General features: G+C 38.9%; 1 protein-coding gene across 1 annotated transcript in view; it reads left to right on the top strand.

Moving 5' to 3' along the window:
- Nucleotides 1-14,022, top strand: part of LOC134542276 (furin-like protease 2) — a 562,458-nt gene extending 548,436 nt beyond the window's left edge. The window contains exons 17-20 of the mRNA XM_063386419.1: nt 4,647-4,846; nt 8,740-9,009; nt 10,794-10,984; nt 13,876-14,022. Coding sequence (XP_063242489.1) covers nt 4,647-4,846; nt 8,740-9,009; nt 10,794-10,984; nt 13,876-14,022 — 808 coding nt within the window. The remainder of the gene's footprint in view (nt 1-4,646; nt 4,847-8,739; nt 9,010-10,793; nt 10,985-13,875) is intronic.
- The last annotated feature ends 8,807 nt before the right edge of the window (nt 14,023-22,829 follow it).

The raw sequence follows: 22,829 nt of genomic DNA, 5'->3' as shown, positions 1-22,829 counted from the left end.
GTTATTGCATTGACACAACATATTGGTATCTTATACTTCAAAATCTGACATAGTTCAAACAACGTTGCTGATGACATTCTAAAAGAGTTTTAAAAAATGTAATCGCCAGATAAAAATTGAGGAAATAGGATAGAAATGCTCCTTCCTATCTTCAGTCTGGCAGCATTGATAGGATGTGTCCTTAACTCCTTTTTTCTTGATTTCTTTTTCTCCCTACACGCACATTCAACCACTATTAATTAATGAAACTAAATTGACCTCGTGTTCCTATACACAATAGTAATTTGCTCACTTTAGTGATAAGCTTAACACTGGTTAATATTGACTGCGATATCCTCAGCAATCGGGCAACTATCGTTAAAATTTTCCAGCATGGCAACTGCAGTTTCCATGTCTCAGCAATTTGTGAGGGTTCGATCGCCAGCAACTCAGTTGCCCGTGTGAAAGGGCTCTTAAATCTGAGTATCCATATTTTGCAAACGACCGTAATGTAGCCCCATTGCGTAACCAAGATGTGCATGTGTGAAGGACACTCGTTTTAGCGTTGCGTGTCAAAACTTGACACGGAGATACGCATAGGAGCTCGATCCGTCATTCGTCGGTCTTTCGCCGTCACATCAAAGGAAGTCACGGCTCGACGAAAGAACCAGTGTTGGAAAGGTGGCATGCCACTCTTCTTCATTATTCGGCCCAACCAAACACAACAAAAATTCGAATTTTGTAGGATGCATTTTCATAAAGTTCTCACTGCCTGAAACTTCGCTGGCTTAAGAGTCTTGCGTCCCTTGGGGTTCCCTGGGACCTTGGGGGATAAAGAGCGGATCTATGACGTGTCGGAGCTGTAGTCGGCTCTAGTATCTGAGTGAAGCTCTCAGCGAGATTCCAAAAAGGGCGTGTGACGCGAATATATAGCCTCTCCCGCTTACTGCAACCCATAGCCTTCTCGTGGCGCCAGTGTTTAAACAAATATGGGATATGCCGGGGGTGCCCACTCCTCTGACTTCCTCGGTGTTTCGGAATGGGAATTCTGGTGGATTACTAAGCTGTGGGCAGGTGACTATGCCTTGCTCCTGCAGAAAGTCCACTGGGGGGTTTTGGACCCGCAAACCCTAGGTGGTGTCTCAAAGCATCGGATTCAATGTGAAGAATCCATGATGCATATGGAATAGCGAAGGGTGGCATTGCGGCGGAGGTGTTCTCCCGGTCTGGGCACCCGGGCTCTGGCAAGGCTGTAACCCTTGGGCGGGGGATAGTCTAAGGGTCGGTAATTAAGGCAGTCTTTGGTTTGGTGTTACCTTACCTACCCGGGCTTTGGCACAGCTGTATCCTTCGGGCGGGAGACAAGTACCCAAGGACATCCATGTCCTGATTCGGGGGGACTCGGCCGCTGGGATGCTGCCCGGGAAAGCACTATACCTGAAAATGAAGGATGCCATGGGACTGATCCTTTACTGTGATAGTTCCCTGCTGAGATTTCCTCTTATGGCTCAGGATCAGGATTGGAGAATACTCCGAGGGCTCCCCGCCCTGTTGACGAGTGGAAGTGTTGAGCTACTTAAGCTCGGGTACTAGCCTGCTGAGCTAGTAGAGTTTGGATAGGCCTCACCTGGATCACGAGCAACTGGGTGACCGAGGGGTCCCAGGGATGTGAGAGGTATGGTTCCGTGACGGTGCTACTCAGATTCCACAGAGCTCTGTAGGTGGTCTGGAGGTTTACGGCGGAGCTGGGAGCGGGTCGGTGGGGCCGATGTTGGGATGGGTCTCCTCAACATCTCGACCTAGCCGTGCGCTCTCCAGTAACATGCTGCGATTGAAAATGGTGAATCCATTTCCCGGTACTCGGAACCTATGTTTGGCACTGGTAACAGTGTTAGGCATGTAAAAGACCCATCTTTCTCCCAACTAGGATAACACCCTAACGGGATCACATGCCTGAGGGAGTATAGGTGAATTATGAGGTGTGAACCTATGTTACATGCCCGAAACTTCAAATCAGCCAACAAACTCGAACCACGGTACATCTCCCTACTTGTAAATTATTTTGACCATCCACCAACGTGGTGACTCTTTTCTTGGTGTATGAAAATAAAGGCGTTCGCTCCAAGATGACCTGCGCGCATGGCTACTGATAAACTGCCTTTCTGATATGTTTATAGGATGTAAAATTTGTTTTTGTTACGGATACACTGTAACTGATGTATGACACGATGGGTATTCTAACATCGTTGTTTCGTGTCGTATCAGCGGGTTATGCGTACCGGTGACACACAGTGGATATCATGCAACATATGAATAGCCTACCCACATTTACAGTGGAAACTGAAATCATGTTTTGCGCGACATGTGACACTACATGTTGGATAGACCTATAACTACTAACAAAAAAACTCGGACGGGAGGTTCAAATCCAAAGTGTTTGCTTTTTATTTTTGTATAATTACTTGGCAATTAATTGCATAGTAACAGAGATTTAACTGTGTGAGAAACACTTAATGCTGTGTTATAATAAAAATTGCATTTTCTAAGTGAGGTTATTTTATAGGTTTTTAGGTGCTTATATGAAAAAAAAAAAAATATGAGAATGAATATTTACGATGCGTGCATCATGCAACAAAAATTACCAGAATGATTAAAGGCTTCATACAAATAAATATTATAGTCCTTTTGAGTCATAATATACTTTAGTGTGTCATGTTAAATATTAATCCATATAATTAAAAACATTTGTTTATTGTGAGTATCAGTGGTTGAAATTTTATCTTTGAAAGATTTGTGCAATGGGAGTGCATGACTTGATGTAAGCTTTTGGACATACGCCATTGCTAAGCACATGTATGTCTGTAGAAGAAAACTACAAAAAAAACAAAAGACAAAAAACACAAACTAAGCAAAAATTGCTGTTGTCAACAGGATCACACCACATAATATTCCATAACAGGAATATGGTCAACAAACAAAGAAAAACAAAGAAAAATGGACTAAGAGAGCGAAAAAATACAACCCACAAATGGTGAATTGAACCCCCAAAAAATTCAGCACAGCAGTTGAAAAATGACAAAAACACAACAAAACGAAAAGACGAAACAAACACAATAGTTTTCCAAAACAGAAACATGCGACGTTTCGGGAACTGCTATCTGCTCCCGTCCTCAGGCAGAGATCTGCTATTGTTTTGTGCTGCAGATATTTCCAGTTTTCTTTGTTTTTCTTTGTTTGTTGACCATATTCCTGTTATGGAATATTATGTGGTGTATATATCCTGTTAAAAAAAAAACAATTTTTTCTTAATTTGTGTTTTTGGTCTTTTGGTTTTTTTGTAGTTTTCTTCTACAGACATACATGTGCTTAGCAATGGCGTATGTCCAAAAGCTTACATCAAGTGATGGAAATTTAGTTTATAAACCTTTTCAAGTTTATTATCAAGTGTGTTCATATAACCTTTGAATATATATACTGTATAGAAGTCGCCAGCCCAGGTTAAAATTTCTAATACGGTTTTGAGGTAGTTGGTTAATTCACCGCCGCAATCGCCACCATCTCTAGGGCATCGACTTGTGGTGGTCCCTAGCGGATAAGTGTCGAATTCTTCAAACACCCCTTCCCCCTCCCGTTGAACGACGTTGAGCTGCAGTGAATGATGGAAGAGGGGTGCGGGGAATGACAGTGGGCGACAGCGCTGCGCTCTAACGTGTAAATAACAACTAAGACGATACAGGGCGTTACGGCAGCGCACTGCAGCGGTGAAGTTCCCAAGCTGCTCATCATACGCTTCTGAAAAACGTAGAGTAAATCCTATCCACTCGCGACTTCTATACAGTATATATATTCAAAGATATAACTGAGGTTATGTTCCTAATTTATGATGATGTCAGGTTGCTTGTAAGCTTCCATTGTCGCTGGCGAGATTCTTTGGAAAGTTTGGTAGTCTCCTGGCCGTTTTTTTGGAGTGTTTGTAAATTTATGTTCCGATAGGTATAAATTATTTGAATTATAATTTAATACATTATTTAAAAAATAATTTAAATAAATAAATCATAATTAACATTCAGCATATGTATTGATTTTCATTATTAATTTAAAAATTTCCAGAATATTTTAACAAATTAAATAATTTATTTTATACATGTTTTTAAAATTAATATTGAATACTGAATATTTATTTAATTTTTTTAAATTTAATTGAATTTATACTTTGCCAAACCTATTTATATCACTCCCGTCATTTTATTATTTTATTTATATTCGTAATTTGCATGCTAAATTAAAGTAGGTTCATTTTTACACCAAGTTAGTATAGCTTCTAACCAACGTACATAAGTACACTCACCCATTTATTTTATACGTAGCCCCCCCCCCCCCCCCCCGCGCCTTATTTTTTTCAATGTGTGAAAATTTTGTTGCATGGTGTGCACGTATCTTAAAAATTCACACTTTTTTTTAATTTTTATAAAGTCGACAATCTTTTTCTTCAGTGCTGAGATACATTTATTATTATTATTAATTTGCCGATTCATGTTTCGGACTAGCGCCCGCTAGTGGACCTGCACGGCACGCCAAATGTATTTGAATATGCCAAAAGGAACGGTTCAGGTTGACCGATATGACGGTTGGTCGGTTCCTGGGGGTAGTCGAGGCTCTGCTGGCAGGTACCACGCCGAGCAGGGCGAGTGCGCGCGCTGCCACCTGACGTGCCTCACGTGCAGCGGGCCGCGGCGGGACCAGTGCGTGCGCTGCCCGGGCGGCTGGCGGCTGGCGGCGGGCGAGTGCCGCGCCGACTGCCCCGAGGGCTTCTTCCGCACCGACACCAGCTGCCACCAGTGCCACCGCCTCTGCCAAGCCTGCGACGGTCAGTATCCATTACATTACATTCAGATTTACAGAAAACTTAAACTTATGTGCGCGCGTTGGACGTTACCTGGCGTAGTGAAAAGAAAACTTTAATTTTTCATGCAAATAAATAAAAGAAATTAAATAATTATTACAGCGGTCGGTAAAGTATAAAATCAATCAATTTAAAAAAATATAGATACCAGAATTCAATATTAATATAAATACGTACATGTAAAAAAAAATTAATTATTTTATTTAATAAAATTATCTAAATAAATTTAATAAATAATGAAAATGCACTTTTACAATTGATTAATTTTAATTATCTTTTGGCCTAAATATAATCAGGGTGTCTACTGACCCTGGAAAACCTGGAAAACCTGGAAATATCAGGGAATATTGTAATCAGGGAATAATCAGGGAAAAATCAGGGAATTTTTTTAAAAATCAGGGAATTTTTTTAAAAATCAGGGAATTTTTGTTTGGTAGGTTGTAGTTGGCAATATTTTTTTTGTTTATTGATCAGCTTGCATTGACGTAACATCATGTGTATCCCCTCCCATTTTTATTTTTGAATGGCAAATAACGAACAGTTCCCACGTCCATTTTCTTTTATTTACCATCGGATTCGGAAGTGGTGTCAAATCACGTGATACAATCTGGCTCAAGCTGGTCTGTTATCCTGCTGACGTGACGTGCTGCGGCATGTGCTTCCCACGTTCAGATTATACCGACAGGTGCATTTAATTTTAAGTATCTATGGATGCCCTCAACGTAAACTGGACATTTTTGTTAGCTTTGAAAATACATATCACAGACACTTTTGGTGAAGATTCGCCATCGTTGCTAGAAATTGGTAGCTGTGGGCTTCATACGGTCCATGGTGCTTTCAAAACTGGAATTTCTGCTACTCAATGGGACGTTAGTTTTTTGAGGCACGGTTACTATTTGTTTAAGCATGTACCTGCAAGGAGGGCAGATTACATTAAAATAACTGGATCAGAGCTTTTTCCCAAGAAATTGTGTGCAATCAGATGGAATACTGCAGTTGCTGAGCGTGCCATGAAAACGTTACCCCACCTAAAGAAATTTGTTAGTGAAGTTTCTATTTTATCTGTGTCTTTCAGTGTAGTGAAAAGTGGTCTTTAAGATAATCTTCTAGAAGAACAATTGACATTCTTCCACTTTTTGGCATCAGAGCTAAATTGTTTCTCACAATGTTCCAAAGTGAAGCACCCATGGCACCTTTTCTCTATGATTCACTGGTAGACATTTTATTAGCTTTGGCAGGAAAGTTTTTGAAACCAGAAGTACTGAAGAGCTTTAGGGAGAAACGTAATGTATCTCAATTGGATGTAGATAACCAGGAAAATCTATTGACTGCTAACAATATCAAGAGAAAGTGCCAGAAAAGTCTGTCCTGTTACAGAAAAATGATAGGACTTGTCTAAAAGTTATGGTAAAAAAACTTCAAGACAAAAGTCCCCTGAAGTACAATCTTACCAAGGTAATTTCCTGCTTATGTCCGTCTGTGGCTTTAAATTCGGGTGTAAGGGAAACAGCATGTGAAGTACAGTTTAGAATGTTGTCTTCAAAACAGGTGGCTATCAGGACAAGAAGCTGATAACATTGAGTGATCATATCAGTTGGTATGTTCCTCGAAGATTCTGCAGCACTGTTCTCGTCTTTTTCTCGAGAAGACGGCCGCCTTGATCACTTGTGGATGCTCATTCTTAAGGAACATACAGTAGCTGCCAAAACAGACCTTCTAAAGTTTGTGTGGATGGTGTTGGTACTTTCCCATGTAAATGCATAATTGGAAAGAGGATTTTCAGTGAATTCTAATCTACTGACTGAAAACATGCAGGAAGAAATACTGATCGTACAAAGACAGATGTATGACTTTGTTCAACGTTCTGGAGGTGTAGAGCATGTTGATATCACCAAGTCCATGTTACAGTGTGTAAGAAATGCTAGTTGTAGGCATAAGGAAGCCCTGCAAACAAAACAAAAAGAAAAGGAAGCTACAGACACGAAGAAGGCAGAAAAGAAAAGAGTTGAAGAGGAGATCAAGGCATTGCAGTTGAAGAAGGCTCCAATGTTGGATTTGTCTCGTTCTGAAGTAAGTGCAATAGACACAAAAGTTGAGTCACTGCGAAATTGATGGGAGCTTCCATTTAATAATGTTTTTTGCAAAAGGAAGTGTGTGAAATATTTGTAGCAGCATGTTTTATATGCCATCAATTGAGCCACTTTAGCCACATCTGGAAGAAGGTAATTTTTTTACTAATTTAAGTAAGTTGAAATACTTTGAAACCCGTCAATGTAATATTATGTAGTTTTTTTTCAGTTTCTTGGAATGTCGTAAAAGAAAACCTGGAAAAATTCAGTTTTAGACCTGGAAAACCTGGAAAAATCAGGGAATTTAATTTACTAGATCTGGTAGACACCCTGTATAATGTAATCATTTATCATTTATAATGCAAACAAATTATAGGTAAATGCTGGAACATGCTCACAAATACTCCCATGAAAACGGCCAGGATACTACTAAACCTTCTACAGACACTCCCTGTCAGTGACAATGGAAGCTTAAAAGAAGCCTGACATCGTTATAAATACAGGAACATAACCTCACTTCCCGATGACCTAGGGTCTTGAAACTTTAAAATTAGCCCAGAACTGGATGACAATGCAATATTAACTCTTTTTTTATTTTCAGTTTGTTTGTTCGTCTGTTTGTTACAGTTTCCTTTGCTTTTGTTTAGCAAGGCCCCCGGTTTCGTGGCATTAGGCTACGAACCTAAACAGTACAGTGTTGCGGGATGCATAATGCAGAACTCGCAAGCGGTGTCTGTATCACGCACACATGCCTAGGAAAAATGTCTACCATGCGGTCTTATACCTCCTATCCTTCACCTTGGCGGGACCCATCCGCTTAGGAAAGTTTATGGTGACTAGTGAACTAACGGCGCTGATAACAGTTTAGTTGAGAACTTCGATAATAGATAGCGTTGCATTGAATTTTATACGCACTGTCGTTTGGTGCGTCTGTTATGGCTTGTCTCCTTACTATATTCTATTGGAAGCGCTCCTCAATTTTATTTTTAAACCTTACAAGGATTTTTATATATACTTAAAATTCACTTTTACAAATTTTCGTCACAAAGTGAATGGTGGTAGAAATAAAATAATATACTTAATTATTATTAAAAATTAACTTAACCTAACAGTAAAATTTCACACATAAGACTAAAGAACAGAAAATAATAATTAAATAAAAGGTTAAGTTTTAAAAGATTACATTATTAAAAATGGCTAAAAGTATAAAAAAATTATTCTATCTCTGTAAATATTTATAACACCATTCAGATTCGTAACCCCAAACAGCATGTCTTAAAAATTTGTGATTGTTGATTTTTAACACCTATTTAAGTTTCAAAACGAAAAACAGGTTTCGGTACTCGCCAAAGATGTGTAACATCTAACCTCGGCAATGAGCGAATTCAGGTTTTCTCATGTTGCAAATGCACTTATAAAATTAAACTCCGGCACAAAATTCAATGAAGAATTCTAAAAAAAATAATGCCGAAAGTAATGAATATGTACCCATATTTGTGTTTTCAACTACATTTCTGGATGCGAATCTTACGTGGGTAGTTTCCGCACGCGCCGCGAGAATTCTCAGCCGGAGCACCTACGTCGACTATCGAATCATTTGAATAACAGACCGAAATTTATCACTGATATTCGACTAGTAAAATTTATTACAATACTGTTATTCTGTTAAAATTCATCAAAAAGTTGATACTATAAAGTTTTTGTTTTGGCTTTGTGAACCTTGGTTCGCGCCATCCGCCACAGATGGCAGCACCGCGTGCCGACAGCTGAGATGCCGTGAGTGCGCAGGCGCAGGCCCCGGCCGCTGCACGGCGTGCCGCGCGCCCTCCGCGCTGCAGGGAGGCGCGTGCCTGCGCTGCCTCGCCTCGCAGCACTACGACCCGGCCTCGCGGCGCTGCCACCCGTGCCACGCCAGCTGCCGCTCCTGCGGCGGCCCCGGCCCGGGCGGCTGCCTCGCCTGCCGCCCGCCGCTGCGGCTGGACGCGGCCTCGGGCCGCTGCGTGCCCTGCTGCGCGCGCGCCGGGCCCCGCCCCTGCTGCCGCTGCCACCCGCTCACCGGTCAGTCCCCGCCACGTCCATTGCATATCCCGAAGCTTCACACACGGCATATCATGGAAGGACATCGAAAACAGAACCTTGTTTGCAGTGCATGTGGGTATGAGAGATTTTAGATACAAATCAGTTAATTGTGTGTTTCCTGGCATGATCTGGAAGAACTAAGATTTTTGATTTGGTTAAATCAAAACTGGTTTTGTTTCGTTATTTTCCATTGGTATTAATATTTACTGTGTGACATTGATCATTATCAAGTTAAAAAAAATGAAATTATGCATGGTCAGAGAAACCAAATTAACTTATACACTTATCGCAATGATTTGGTGTAGTCTACAGCTATGCACAATGTCTCAAAGCTACTAAATCTTTAGGACTGTAACACACATACTCGATGCTCAAACTAATCCCGTAAGCAGTTTTTTGATCTTAAGGTATGTTCTACCTTCACCTTGACCTGAATATAAATTTCATACACGAACTTTGTATTTTTCAAAATTGAAAATTAAATAGGTACTTTTGAAGTGTCTTTAAAACATAGATGCAAACTATAGTTGTGCCTCATAATTATAAGAGGTTTTTGATGTTTTACAGTAGGTATGACTTTAAAGCCCTCTAGGGGTTTGGAAAAATTGTAGCTTAAAAACGAATTGAGATTGTTACATGCGGTCTTTGGTAGATCAAAGGAAAACTCTGGAAGGATTTTAATATCTTATCATAACTCTATGTAAGCTGCCTTGGTAGTACGGAGAACGTCCAGACAATATTCTAGCTCTTGCCATGTTCTGCAGAGCATTTCTGCTGGAATATTCGGGTCTTCAGGGCATCAGTTCCATTTATTAGTGTTTGAAACACCATGCTGTTGACGTAACCCCACAAAAAAAATCCAGAGTTGTGATTTCAGGCGAACAAGGATTATCCAAGGTATAACACCATCTTCCTGGAAATGTGCTGTCTGGGTTCTGCGTACTAGCAGACCCCATTGAGGTGGGACACCATCTAGCTGCAGAATGCTGTGTTAGGCTGAAAGTGCTGATTTTATGGCACAATGTACAGTTGCATCATGTCTGGATAGTTAATAATGTTCACTGTCTGCTCTTGAAAAAACAAGGGTCCAATCATGCACCACCCCACACACATCCACTTTCAGACTATCTCGTATGTGCTCCCTAACCACATGTGTGTTTTCGGTGCCCCATACGCGCATATTATACCTGTGCATTTTATCCATAAAATGAAATTTCTCACCTGGGAAATTTGTTTTTCAAGAACTTCTCACTAAAGTTGATGCTGTCCTGCATTTTGGTTGCAAATTGTTTATGAGTGATAAACTTAACTTCTTACGCAAAACTCTGTGTCTCGTAGCACGTAGAAATGCCAGATATTGCAAAGCTCTGCACATGGATTTTGTAGGACTGTGTTAATGTTTTAAGGATTCCTTCAACACATGCATCACTAACAACCGATCGGCTACTTCTTTTGCGATCATAAATGCTTGCCAATCTCTTAAAGCATAATTACATGGAGGTTGCTCATTAAACTGTTTACGGACGTTCTGATGAGTCTGTTTGACTGATTTTGTTTCAAAAAGCTACATCACACAATGTGCACGCTTTTGAATATCCGCCATCAGTTAGTTCTCTAGTACATTTTCAAAACCCCTAGTGGACTTATCGAGACAGACTGTACATAGTCTTCATTTGATAACTTTTTAGTATTTTCGTGATATCTTGGCGGTGTTTAGACCCCACAGACCCCTCGTACCAACTACTGATAACAAAATGTGGCAGGTGAGTGCAGCGTGGCGCAGATGGCGGACAAGCGCCGGAAGGCCGCGGCGCTGGACCAAGACATGTCTCTGGAGCGGGATGCGATCCCCGGGGGCCCGTGGTGGGGCGACCACGCGTTCCTCAGCACCGGCGTCGTCGCGGTCTGCGTCGCCGCCACGCTGCTCTTCGGCGCCACCTTCACCCTGCTGCAGGTACGCCTGCATTCTCGAGTCCATCACATGCTTAACATCATCATGCAGAGCAAAATGGCGCCCATTGTTTCCACACTGATGCTACAGTAGACTTCCGATAATCTGGCACGTTTGGGACTCTATAGGTGCTGAAGTACTAAAAATACCTGATTATGGGGTGGTATCTCCAGTGATCGCTTAATTATAATTTATAGAGCAAATGCATCTGTAAGATAATGTTTGGCTGCAAATATTTAGTAGGAAACATTGGATTTAGTGACGTTGTATATATTGAAGTCCAGAGTTAAATATTTTGAACACAAACTGTCTGAGTCATAACATCTATATCAGAATTTATCTTTTTGATTATGACATTTTGATCTTCAACTAGAGGCTAAAACATTCAGTTTTCAATTATTTCGGTTTGTGGAAGACCAGTGGTCCGAGTTGAATCTCATGCAATAAGTAAAAACTTCGATTATTGAGGAGCCAATAAGAAATTGTATTAAAGGTACTGACATTTCTATAAATAACTCATGGCTAGACATTTGTGTCCTATCTAAATTCCTGGAATTTTTCCCCCTTGGACCTTCTAACCTTAAGCTATGTGTGAGGAAAACAAACATATGGCATAAATCTAACTTTCCAATAAAATAGTTATTACATTTATTAAGTACAGTGTACATCAAATTATTGTGCAAAATATTTTATTGGTGTAATCCTTAAGCATGCTTGTTTGTTGTATTGTGATTACTGTATTTTGCATATGTTTAGTTAAGTATTTGTTTTAAGTATATTAAAACCTGATGTATTACTACACTAATGTAAGTATCTGTACTCACGCATAATAGATTCAAACACACAGACGTGTCCAAGGTCCAAATCAGTTTTGTGCACTGTCGAAAAAAATAAAAAATAAAAAAATAATTTAAACTTTTACATGCACTTAATATCCATAATGTTATGAAACATCTTTTGGAAATCTTGGGGTTCTAATAAAATATTTTGTACCCTGAAACTTTGCACGGCGGAAAAACAGTGGTAATATAACCTTATAAAGGCCTTTCTGGAGTTACATATTTTTCTACTATATATATACTTTTCATAATTCACACTATTTTTGCTAAGACAAGAAAAATATTCTCAGGCATCTTATATTGTTGCAAAACGTAGATAGGTGTACTATTATTTCATCCAATAATTGATATAAGAAAGTCTAATATTATTGATATTATTACAGGGGTGAAATAAATAGTAAATTTTTCCTTGGCCCTTATAGTAGGAGGGGCAGGCTGGTTCTGGCTCAATGTAAACATTGAAATGTAAACATTGCGCCAGAACCAGCCTGGGGGCCGCCATCATGTTCCATGGAGGCCGCCATTGTTGTTGACATTGGTTACCAGGGCGCGCCACCAACGCAGCCACTGGGAGCCGTCATATTGTTTACGTCTGCTGGAGGTCGCCATCTTAGTTCCACCTTTGGTTACCGGAGCGCGCCTCCATCGCTCCGAAGGTGGGAATTGTATACAAAAAATCCTGGGCGGCGTGGGGATTCGATCTGTGGGATGCATCAACGTCGAGGTTATAAGGCAGACACCTTAACCACTAGACCACGAGACCAGTTGAGGAGGGTAGAATTAAATAAGGAAGATATGCTTAAAATGCAGCATGTTTTTATATTTCCAACCGCTATGTTTAATTTCGAGAAAAAAAAATATGTTTAAATAATGCAGTCAGACTAGCTATGTCTATAAACCCCCACTACTCCACAACCGCCGCCATATTTAAATTTCCATAAAGAAATAAAATGCCGCCATGTTTAATTTTCCAAAAAGAAACAAAATACCACCATGTCTAATTTCCAAAAAAAGAAATGCCGCCATATTTATAATTTCCAAAAATCATTTACCGTTATGCTTAAGCCACCATATTTAAATTTCGAAAAAGAAATAAAATGCTGCCATGTTTAAATTTCGAAAAAAAATTATGCTTAAGTCGCTATGTTTAAATTTCGAAAAGAAATAAAATGCTGCCACATCTAATTTCAAAAAAAGAAATACCGCCATGATGTATGTCTAAAGCAAACCCTCACCATTATGCTTAAAGCAATTGCCGCCATACTAGCTATGACTAAATACAAATACCTGGAAGAAACATAACCTCAAAAAAAACCGTGAACAGAGAGGGAGATGTTGCCTGCAGGGACTCCATGCTTCAAATGAGCAATAATAATTCCCACATCATATTATATTTAAAAGCATAATAATGTCTTTAAAATATAAATTTTACCAACACTGTGTGGGGAACAGAAGCCCGCTCACGAATATGCTTTAGTGGTAGCACAAGAACAAATAGCACCGACTCCCTCTGCCAGTGGCATAAGCATAGTTAAAATTTATAATATTGTGAAGACAGAAAAATATGCTTAGTTTAAAAATGTAGAACCTTTAGTAATAAGCATAGAAACGTATTAAGAATAGTTAGGACAAAGACTATTATTTCTCTTCCACTACGTCAAGTAAAATAAATATTGTACAAACATTGTGTAGTAATTGGCTCTCTACCAGTGGTATAAGCAATAAGCATAGTTAGGACAAAGACTATTATTTCTCTTCCACTACATCAAGTAAAATAAGTGTTGTACAAACGCCGTGCTGAGAGCTGGACGATCGCTCGTGCGCCGGCGACCAGGAATGTGTTTACCTGCTGGGTGATAGTGAAAGTGTTCACCACAGCGAATGTAAGGTCAGGCCATCGCTGCGTACAGAAAGGAGCAAGCATAAGGAACATACAGAGGTGGAAAAAAGAAATAATGTAGACAACACAAGGGTAAAAAAAAATGTTGGTTTTATTTAATTTGGTATATATATAGTAGCAAACGTCGACTAATCATGGTTGGCGGACAACCCCAGGGACACGTCCCCGAAGGCCCCGCCAACACTTCAATTCCCTCGGCCGCAGCGAGCGCACGGTCGACCCATCGCTGCGGCCAACTCCAGGGTCACATCCCCGAAGGTCCCGCGGTGGATGTGGGCATCCCTCCACCACCTCCTCCATGAAAAATAGCTTGGCTATCTTCGGTGGAATTTGGCTCGCCAAATCGTCACGCGTGGACACATCCATCTTGTGGGGAGACCTGCAGGACAATACATACGCAGTAGCTACAGCATAAAAACAGATAACCCAAATGTGTAAAATAAATAATGTGTGTAAAAGAGAAATTAAATTATGCTTGTAAAAGAGAAATTAAATTACGTGTGTAAAAGAGAAATTAAATTACATTAGCCATTGTAAAAAAAATTTTTAAAATGTTAACTTGCATAAAATAAATTATGTTAACATTTGTATAAATTACGTTAACATTTGTTAAAAGAGAAAATAAATATGTGTAAAATACATGAAAATAAATATGTGTAAAATAAATTACATGTGTAAAAGAGAAATTAAATTACGTGTGTAAAATTATATATATATATATATAAAATGTGTAGGAAATAAATAACATGTTTAAAAGAGAGAATAAATTATGTAAACGTGTAGAAAATACGTTAATGTTTTATAAATTACGTTAAAATCATTCTAGCTTTAAATTATGTTCACATGTGTAGAAAATAAATTACATGTTTAAAAGAAATTACGTGTGTAAAAACCTGTACAAATATACAGTGACATACCAATAGGTTATTCTCCACGTGCAATGGTGTGTGGTTCGAGGGGTGGGAGGTTTAGAGCGCTAGGCAACCACCCCCTTGGGGACGACAGCATAGCTGAATGTAACATATAGGGAAAAGGCTAATCGTGGTCCGGGGAAAGGCGTAGGTACTTATGTCCCTAAGGTAGAGTGCTGACACTGTCTTCAGAAAGCCAACGCTTATCATCTCCTGAAGACAATGCTACCTTGGTCACACACTCCGTAAACTCAGTGTGGCCTCGCGATCGGAAATGGTATTGGGTCGCGAGAACCCGTGAATTTCGAAGCAAGCAATCCAGGTATTGAGGAAACATGAGTTAATGCAGTGCACTGGCCTTGATTCCCTTGGCCTTAAGCATCGAAGAACCATCCTCCATCTTAAACTCGTAAAGCTTCGGGCGAAGACCAACAAACTCCGTGATGATATTGCCAGCGGCCTCATCCTTCATCACCCCTGTTACACCCTAAATGACCAAGGGGAAGCGTTGCTCATTACCTGGCGCATAATTTGAAGTGTCAAAACGTGAAGCTAAATTGGCGCGAATCGAATCATAAATGTTGTCACACACAACGTGGTAAATTAAAGAATCCATATCCGTGCACAAGAGATGCAGAGACTGTGGAGGGAATTTCTTTTGCATGCTATTATAATGAAAATCGTAGAGAACCAATTTTGATAAATCTAAAATGGCGACACCTGTGCACATTGGTCTATCAAAGGTAATCGACCCTTTTTGCATCTCTATGAGGACTAAATTCTCATCGATGATTTGCCGAGCCTTGAAAGTCGGACGACCAATCAGCTCAGCCGCCCCATAAATGGAATTGTATGGTGAAGCGATGCGTATATCTTTATGCTTTCGCGCATTTTCTAAACTCTTCCCGTACACCGAATTCGACAGTAATTTAAAAAACAATTTCTCGAAGGGGTTCGCAGCCTGGGCACGACGCTCAGCATTAAAGGCTATGTAATCCCTCATCAAGGCCGCCTGTGCAAACCGCAGCACCCGGTGAACATGGCCGATGACAGCCCCATACTGAACGTAGTGCTGCAGTGTTTTAGCATGGACAACATATTTAGTACGCGGCACGAGAGTTAACGGTAATTTACTCATACGCCCGTTTGGCAGTATGCCTTTCACAGGGGCCAGAGGCAGATCTGATAGGCGATCGTGACAATCATCGGGAAAGGTCAAATCTACTTCCGCTAAAAATGATGTATCACCATCGATGTCAATGGTGTCGAAATCCCAACTCGTATACTCATCCCTGGGAACCCATTGGAAATTACCCACAGGAAGCTTACCCAACATTGTGTGAGCATACAGAGCGTTAACATCGAAATAACAGATGTATGAAGACAGAATGCTAGGATCATGATTGGACATGTAAACATTATTAGCTCTCACGTGACGTCGGCTTACATTTGTAATACCTCCACGAACGGCAGACTCTAGGAAGAGGTATATGTCCGGGTCGGTCCCAAGCTCAAGACGCACACCGGTTTTAATTAAAAGTGCATCCCATGCGAGCGATAGAGCGGTAATGTAATGAGCGGGATCTAATGAATAATGCCATAGGCAAACGAAACTAAAAGATTCGAATATGTCGGCCAGCAAACAAGAATCCACCTTAAGGTAACTAAGTGTGTACTCTTTCAATGTGGCACAATGGAAGACGTCCCAAGCCCTTTGAGCGTGAGTATAGTCCAGATCACTCACGTCCGTGCCACTCAATACGTTATGGAATGCTTCCTTTGGTGGTAGCGAGGCAGTCTGCAAATGTTCACTAGACTTAACAAAGTCATAGGGAAACACACCTTTACGCATAGCTAACTGAAACTGTGCATCATCTAGAAACATTGAACGGGTGAGTTTCAACTGATCCGGCATGAGATTGCCAGCGAGAGTTTCCAGGGATAAATTTAAAAAGTTAAGTGAATCAATAAATCTAAGATGCACAGCGCGCACTCCTCCTTGCGCATTACCTAAGACATGTATGTATTTAGTAATACATTTGTAACTCTCTAGAGTTACGCCTAGGACTTTGACCTCGCCGGGATTCTCCACAACAAAGGAGCCGTCCGGCTGTGCAATCCGCCACGAAACTAAGTGCTTCATTAAAAGTGGGCATCATAATTTTGCAAATTATGAAAAACCGTGACAAGCTGTTTCTTTTGCATCCTGAAAGCTAGGTTGCATTTCGAATGGGCATAACCATGTATTTCACCAGTCAAATGGCAGTGATCGAGCACCTTCTGCCCAGCCAATACCTTCTTACAGATATGGCAATGTGTTTGACTCGCAAGCCTTGTAGAGATGGCTGGGGTCGGTGTCTTAACAGGAACGGTCTTTGAATAAATATCACATACTCACTTTGTCATTGAAACTAAATCTGCGACCATTTCAGCAATACAATTATCACCCTCAAATTGCACATACTTGGTCAAAGAGCTATCGTATCCACACACTAACAAAATGCTGCATGTGTATGATACATGTTTGTTTACCCGTGTGGTATTAGATGTCTCATCACCGGGTAAATAGGTGGATATCGGCTTAAGGTATGACTCGGTGTCACAGTACGCAATAAAGCCGAGGCGATCAGGTTTTGCAATGTTTGTAAATTGTAAATATTTTGAAAAGGCTCTTGGTGTTTCCTCTGATTGCTTTACAAAGTGTAGTCAGCAATGATAATATAAAGAATAATACAAATACTGATACTACTAGGTGTAGTGTATAGTTCATAAACTCTCTGAATTATTATCTGAACTAAACTGTTGTCATAAATAATTATAATATTTTAAATAATAGATATTAACAGTAGTTCTCTCTGGATTTTAATTACTCTGTCGAGTATAGACTCTTTGGTTAAATTTAAATATGTCTCTGAGCGCCACCCTTATGTAATGTGGTACATAAGAGAAAAAAAAGAAATAATAATTTCACACTCCAAAACCTAGTGTTAGTATGAGATTGGCAACATGTAAATTTAGGTCATTAAGGAAAAACAAACATATACACTATAAAATAATGACAAGATAACATAGGATTAAAACAGATAACCTTTAATCAAATAAGATATATATATGCTTATTGGTTGGACCAGTGGTATACCATCATGTTTTTTTAAATAACTGGAGGTATGTTGCACACATGATAAAACACAACAAAAGTTCATACAGTTCAAATTACTTATGTCTGTTGCTCTCAATCTAGAATCGTATATTAGTGTGAAATAAAATAATAATGTTTATTTATTATGTTCGTAATTTAAGTTAATTTCAATGTACCGCGGCTGAATTCAATGTGTAAATTGCGGTAGAGCATCGTGAGAACTCCGTCTCATTTCATCTCTGGGTGTAGAACTAATTAAAGTGTAGATCAGGATACGTAATTGGCTTTTGCAAATGTTTATTTCAATAAGTCTTTAACGTGTTCAGCATAAAATTCAATGTTTATATGTTCGTCGGCGATAATAAATTACGTGTATGTAGAAAACAGTTCACTCAGGATAGCATCATGAGTCGTTATTTTACTCACGGTAATTCACTCCTAAATACACGTCACAGGACGTGCCCTAATTAAACAATATGTAATTTATATTTAGACGACGATTTAAAACATCCTAGTAATAGGATGATCTACTTAGCTCGTAGATATTTCTGATTTTTTAGGGGATTGAAACCCGGGCTATCTAGCTAACGCCGTTGTTATTCCAAGAATCTTTTTCCGTTAATTTCGTAATGACGCTTATCTTAAGTAACATGGCCTCTCATTGGCCCAGACACACAGATTGTTGACTTAATTATCACATCAAAACAAAATACAGACACTTAACAATACAACTTAATATGCTAAAATGTCTTAAATTTAAAACTGGATTTTTCAACAATGAAAGTTTTGTTATGCAAATTATGTATAAAACGTTCAATTTGCCGTTTAAGTCAATTGCTCCCTAGAGGGGTCTTGCTAATTGAACTTCAGTCACTTGGGCTACGCCATAGAGTATGGTAGTCGTAGATACGTCCAAATACACAACAATAGAACAAAACATAAAAATGTCAACAAATAATAATAATAATTAAAAAATTGTATTTATAATAAAAAAAAAACACTTTCTGTGTGTGTGGGACAGTCATGTAACAGCACAGAATTGCCGCCCTTGATAAGCATAGTGTATTGCAGTTTTAAAATTTTCAAACAAGATGGTTTGCATTTCAGTTGGAAACTCGCTGCTCGAGTTAAATAAAAAAATTCGTTGCCAGGCAACGACTCGCGCGACACCACAAAAAACGACGAAAAGGAGGGACAAAAAAACTTTGGCGCGAGAGAGGACACCCATCCCGCACCCCTCTTCCTGACTCGTGGACGATTCCCTCATTGCGCGGCACTCCGTCACAGAGTTAAGACCTACGCTGGCCGTCTGTGCATTTTCGCGGGAAAACTTGCAATCTCGTTGAAGTTCTCGTAGTCGTCAGTCCTGGAACTAAGTTGGATGCAGTGGCACTCGGAGAACAATATTCACAGTAAGTATTCGTCGCAATCACAAGGGAAATGTGAAGAAATGTACATGTTGCATAACAATGGGACTTTATCCAGGTCATCACTGTAGCAGTGGATCAGCCTCCATCCGTGATGCTGGCAGCATCCTGTGGAAGGCGGACCTGGGACAATATATCACCGGGGGGTGATTCTCCTGCCCTTGGACAGCCCTGCCGACCAAATCGGCGCGGCACGTCGGCTGACGTCACAGGCGCGCGGCGGCGGAGCAGACGGGATCACCGTCACCTGCTCCCGCTGAGGTAGTCGTCTCGGAGCGATGAAACCTGCCGCCCTGGTCCTGGCCCAGTGCGTGACACGGCGGAGCACCGCGGCGCCAGCACATCATTTGCAGCACACATTGTTAGGTACACTTCCGAAGGAATTCGCGTCTATGTTCGCTCCTATTGCCGAGTGTAATCACTGCAATCTCTTAACTTAAATCTCTCGTTCGTAAATCAAAGTTTATCAATTATAACATGTGTGATCGTGCACTTGCAAGCACGAGTGTCTGCAGGCCTATCAACTTCAGTTCTTAACGTAAATATACCACTAGCCAACCAAATATATTTAGAATATATAAAAATATAGTATCAATAAAAAACTATATTATTCAAATAACTCTCAGTTTGTAACTTATTAACAAGAATAATAAATTAGCTTAATCAACAATAAGCTCATAAAACATGAATAACATATTTCATAAAATGTTTAAATTCAAATTAGTACAACTTTGCATAAATTAATTAGTAGATTACACATTTCTCATATTGTTAGGATGTGATTTTCCCAATGGTCATTTGCATGCAGCCTAAGCATAATGCTGCCTATATGTTTCACATTTCATTTAACATATCAACTTCATGCATCTCGTACATATACATTTCATTAACAATTCACAATATTTTACAATTCACAATATAATCTCATAACATTTACATTACATCTGTATACAGTGTTATAGGATATTATTATTGCCTAAATTTTAATAACATTTTAAATGCATTATTTAAACAAAAATGTTTTTAGCTAAACCAAGTGTTTTTAGCTAGGTGACAAGGCTGTGTGATAAAAATCACACTACATGTTTTTTTTCTTGTCTAGTTTTATCCGCCTCTTTTCTTACAGCAGCAGGCGAATTCTCTTCTCTTTTTTTTTCTTTCATCTTTTTCTCAGCCGTCTCAATTACAATTTACAATTTAATAGGTTTTTATTCACACATATCGACACTTTACAGGTTTTGGTCATTTTTGGAATGGCATCCCAGCACGCAGTGCTCTTTTGCCAAAGTTATTATACAGATATTTACAACGAATGATATTAATGTCAGTTTTGATTTAAATAAAAGGAAAAATTTTTAAAAACCTTTTGTCCTGTTATTTGGGGCCTTTGTTGTTGGCTCTATGTCTTTTTCTTGACGTTTAAAGGATATTTAATATACATTATTTACACATTACATTTAACACTACAACTATATACATTATAAACCACTCGACGAGTTAGGAACTGAACCCTTTTTATTATCCTGGCGGTATCCGATTTCACTTTGGCGATTGTCGGAGCAGATCAGCTGTTCAGTGCTGTTTCATTCCATTCTCATATTCAGCGTGTTTTATCAGCCCGCAGTGGTCTCGCTGGGTTGGGAATTCACGACCATCTCTCATGAAATAAATTCCTTTTAGGAACTGAGCCTTGTAATGTGTCTGAGGCTTCTGGCCTCGGTGCAGATAGCAACACGCTATCATATCAATTGTAAACAAAACAACATATTTTTTTCAGGATAGCTTGCAACAGCTCCTGCTGAGTAGTAATCTTCATTTTTTTCTTTCTTCAGAATTGAATTAAAATTTTAAATATCTTTATATATATATTTCTTGTGTGCGTGTGTATGTCACTGAACTCCTCCTAGACGGCTGGACCGATTTTGATGAAATTTTTTGTGTGAGTTCACGCGGATTCGAGGATGGTTTAGATTCACAATTTGGTCCACTGGAAAATGTTTATTTAATTAATTTTTTATTTATAAATTGTTGTTGATCTTTGAATGGTTTAGGTTTACAGTATATATATATATATATGTGTGTTGTGTATTTATTTATGTGTTGTTGTTATCTTTGGATGGATTTTATGAATTGTTGTTATTAAATTAAAATTAAAATAGAATTGGTTATTAAGATTATTATATTATTATTTATTGAAACAACATTTTAAAGTGTAATTAAAAATATAGGTGCAAATTTGTGAGGTGCAGTATTGAAGTGAGTACCTATTTTGCATGATTTTTCGTGATTTTAATTATGTATACACGTGAATTCAATACCAATCAACTTAACCTCCAAATTTAAATTGTCAGTTCTCATTTTATTCTACATATTAAAATGTAATAAAAAATATGTAAGGTGCAGTATCAAAGTGAGTATTTAACACGATTTTTCATTACTTTTAATTATGTATAGACGTGCATTCAATAACAATCAACTTAACCTACAATTTTAAATTGTTAGTTCTCATTTTATTCTATGCAACTTATGACGTATTGATGTCTCTTTGAAAATAAAAATATATGTTTGTAAAATAAATTATAACATTATAACATTTATAGTATCTTATAGTAATTATAGTAATTTCAGTTCGACCCGGCAGATGACGCTGCGATTAGATTCAGTGAAATTTCCTGTAATTTTTCGAATTTAAAACGTTTGAACAGAACAACGTTGGTTGGGTCCGCTAGTAATTTATATTTTCTTGAATTTTTCTCTTTTGCTTGGAGAATTGTATTAGCTTGAAGTTTGTTTATATTAGGACTGTGGACACTCACTGCAAGAGCGTGTTATCTCGTGACATAGGATTCTACAGTGTTTTTCAGGTCAGCCTACATCATTCTTCATCGACAAATACATAGTAAACAAACTTCGAAAATCGTGTTCATCGTATAGTGAAATTTACAAATTTTCTGTATAGGGTCCTTTTCACAATAAAACTTCGTATAGATGTTTTCTGCAAATTTCTTGTTATCATTTCATAGCAGATTAGCATACCCCTTTCTCTTTACCACAAAATATAGGAATAATAGGCCTATCTAATTAACTTCAACACCACTAATAGATTGGATTTGTATGCGAAATGGATGCATACTTTTCTAATCAGTATCCCCAAGTGATACCAACCTAAAACATCAGAAAAAGGATAACTCCTTCAAATTTCATTGGTTTTCTCATATTCAACCCAAAATAATATATCTCTTTCATTTTAAATTGTGGTGATTTCTGCAAGAAAAAGTGTCAAAGTGCAACGAAATATCAACTGGAATAACCCATAACAAGGTAACCTAGAATAATTTTGCTTGTAGTTGCAAAGTGTTTTGTGCTTGTAGAACTGCTTTGCATGTCAGTGTTTACACATGTGTACACAGCTAGGTTAAATAACATCACACATGTATCTTGTCGAACACAGTTACACTCATGTCTCCTTGCTAGGTAATAACATAGCTCTTCACAGTAAATAGGGCGAGTCTAGTGCTTCCCAATATGTGTTAGTGTTAGTGGGTCAGTACCCAAATCGTAGAATACATTAGCCGTAAAATACTCAAATACATCATAAATAATTTATACCCATAATAGCTTCACTGGCTACT

This window comes from Bacillus rossius (assembly GCF_032445375.1).
Source record: "Bacillus rossius redtenbacheri isolate Brsri chromosome 4 unlocalized genomic scaffold, Brsri_v3 Brsri_v3_scf4_2, whole genome shotgun sequence".
Taxonomy (NCBI): Eukaryota; Metazoa; Arthropoda; class Insecta; order Phasmatodea; family Bacillidae; genus Bacillus; species Bacillus rossius.
Note: the sequence above shows the minus strand (reverse complement) of the source record. Positions and strands in the feature narration are given on the sequence as shown.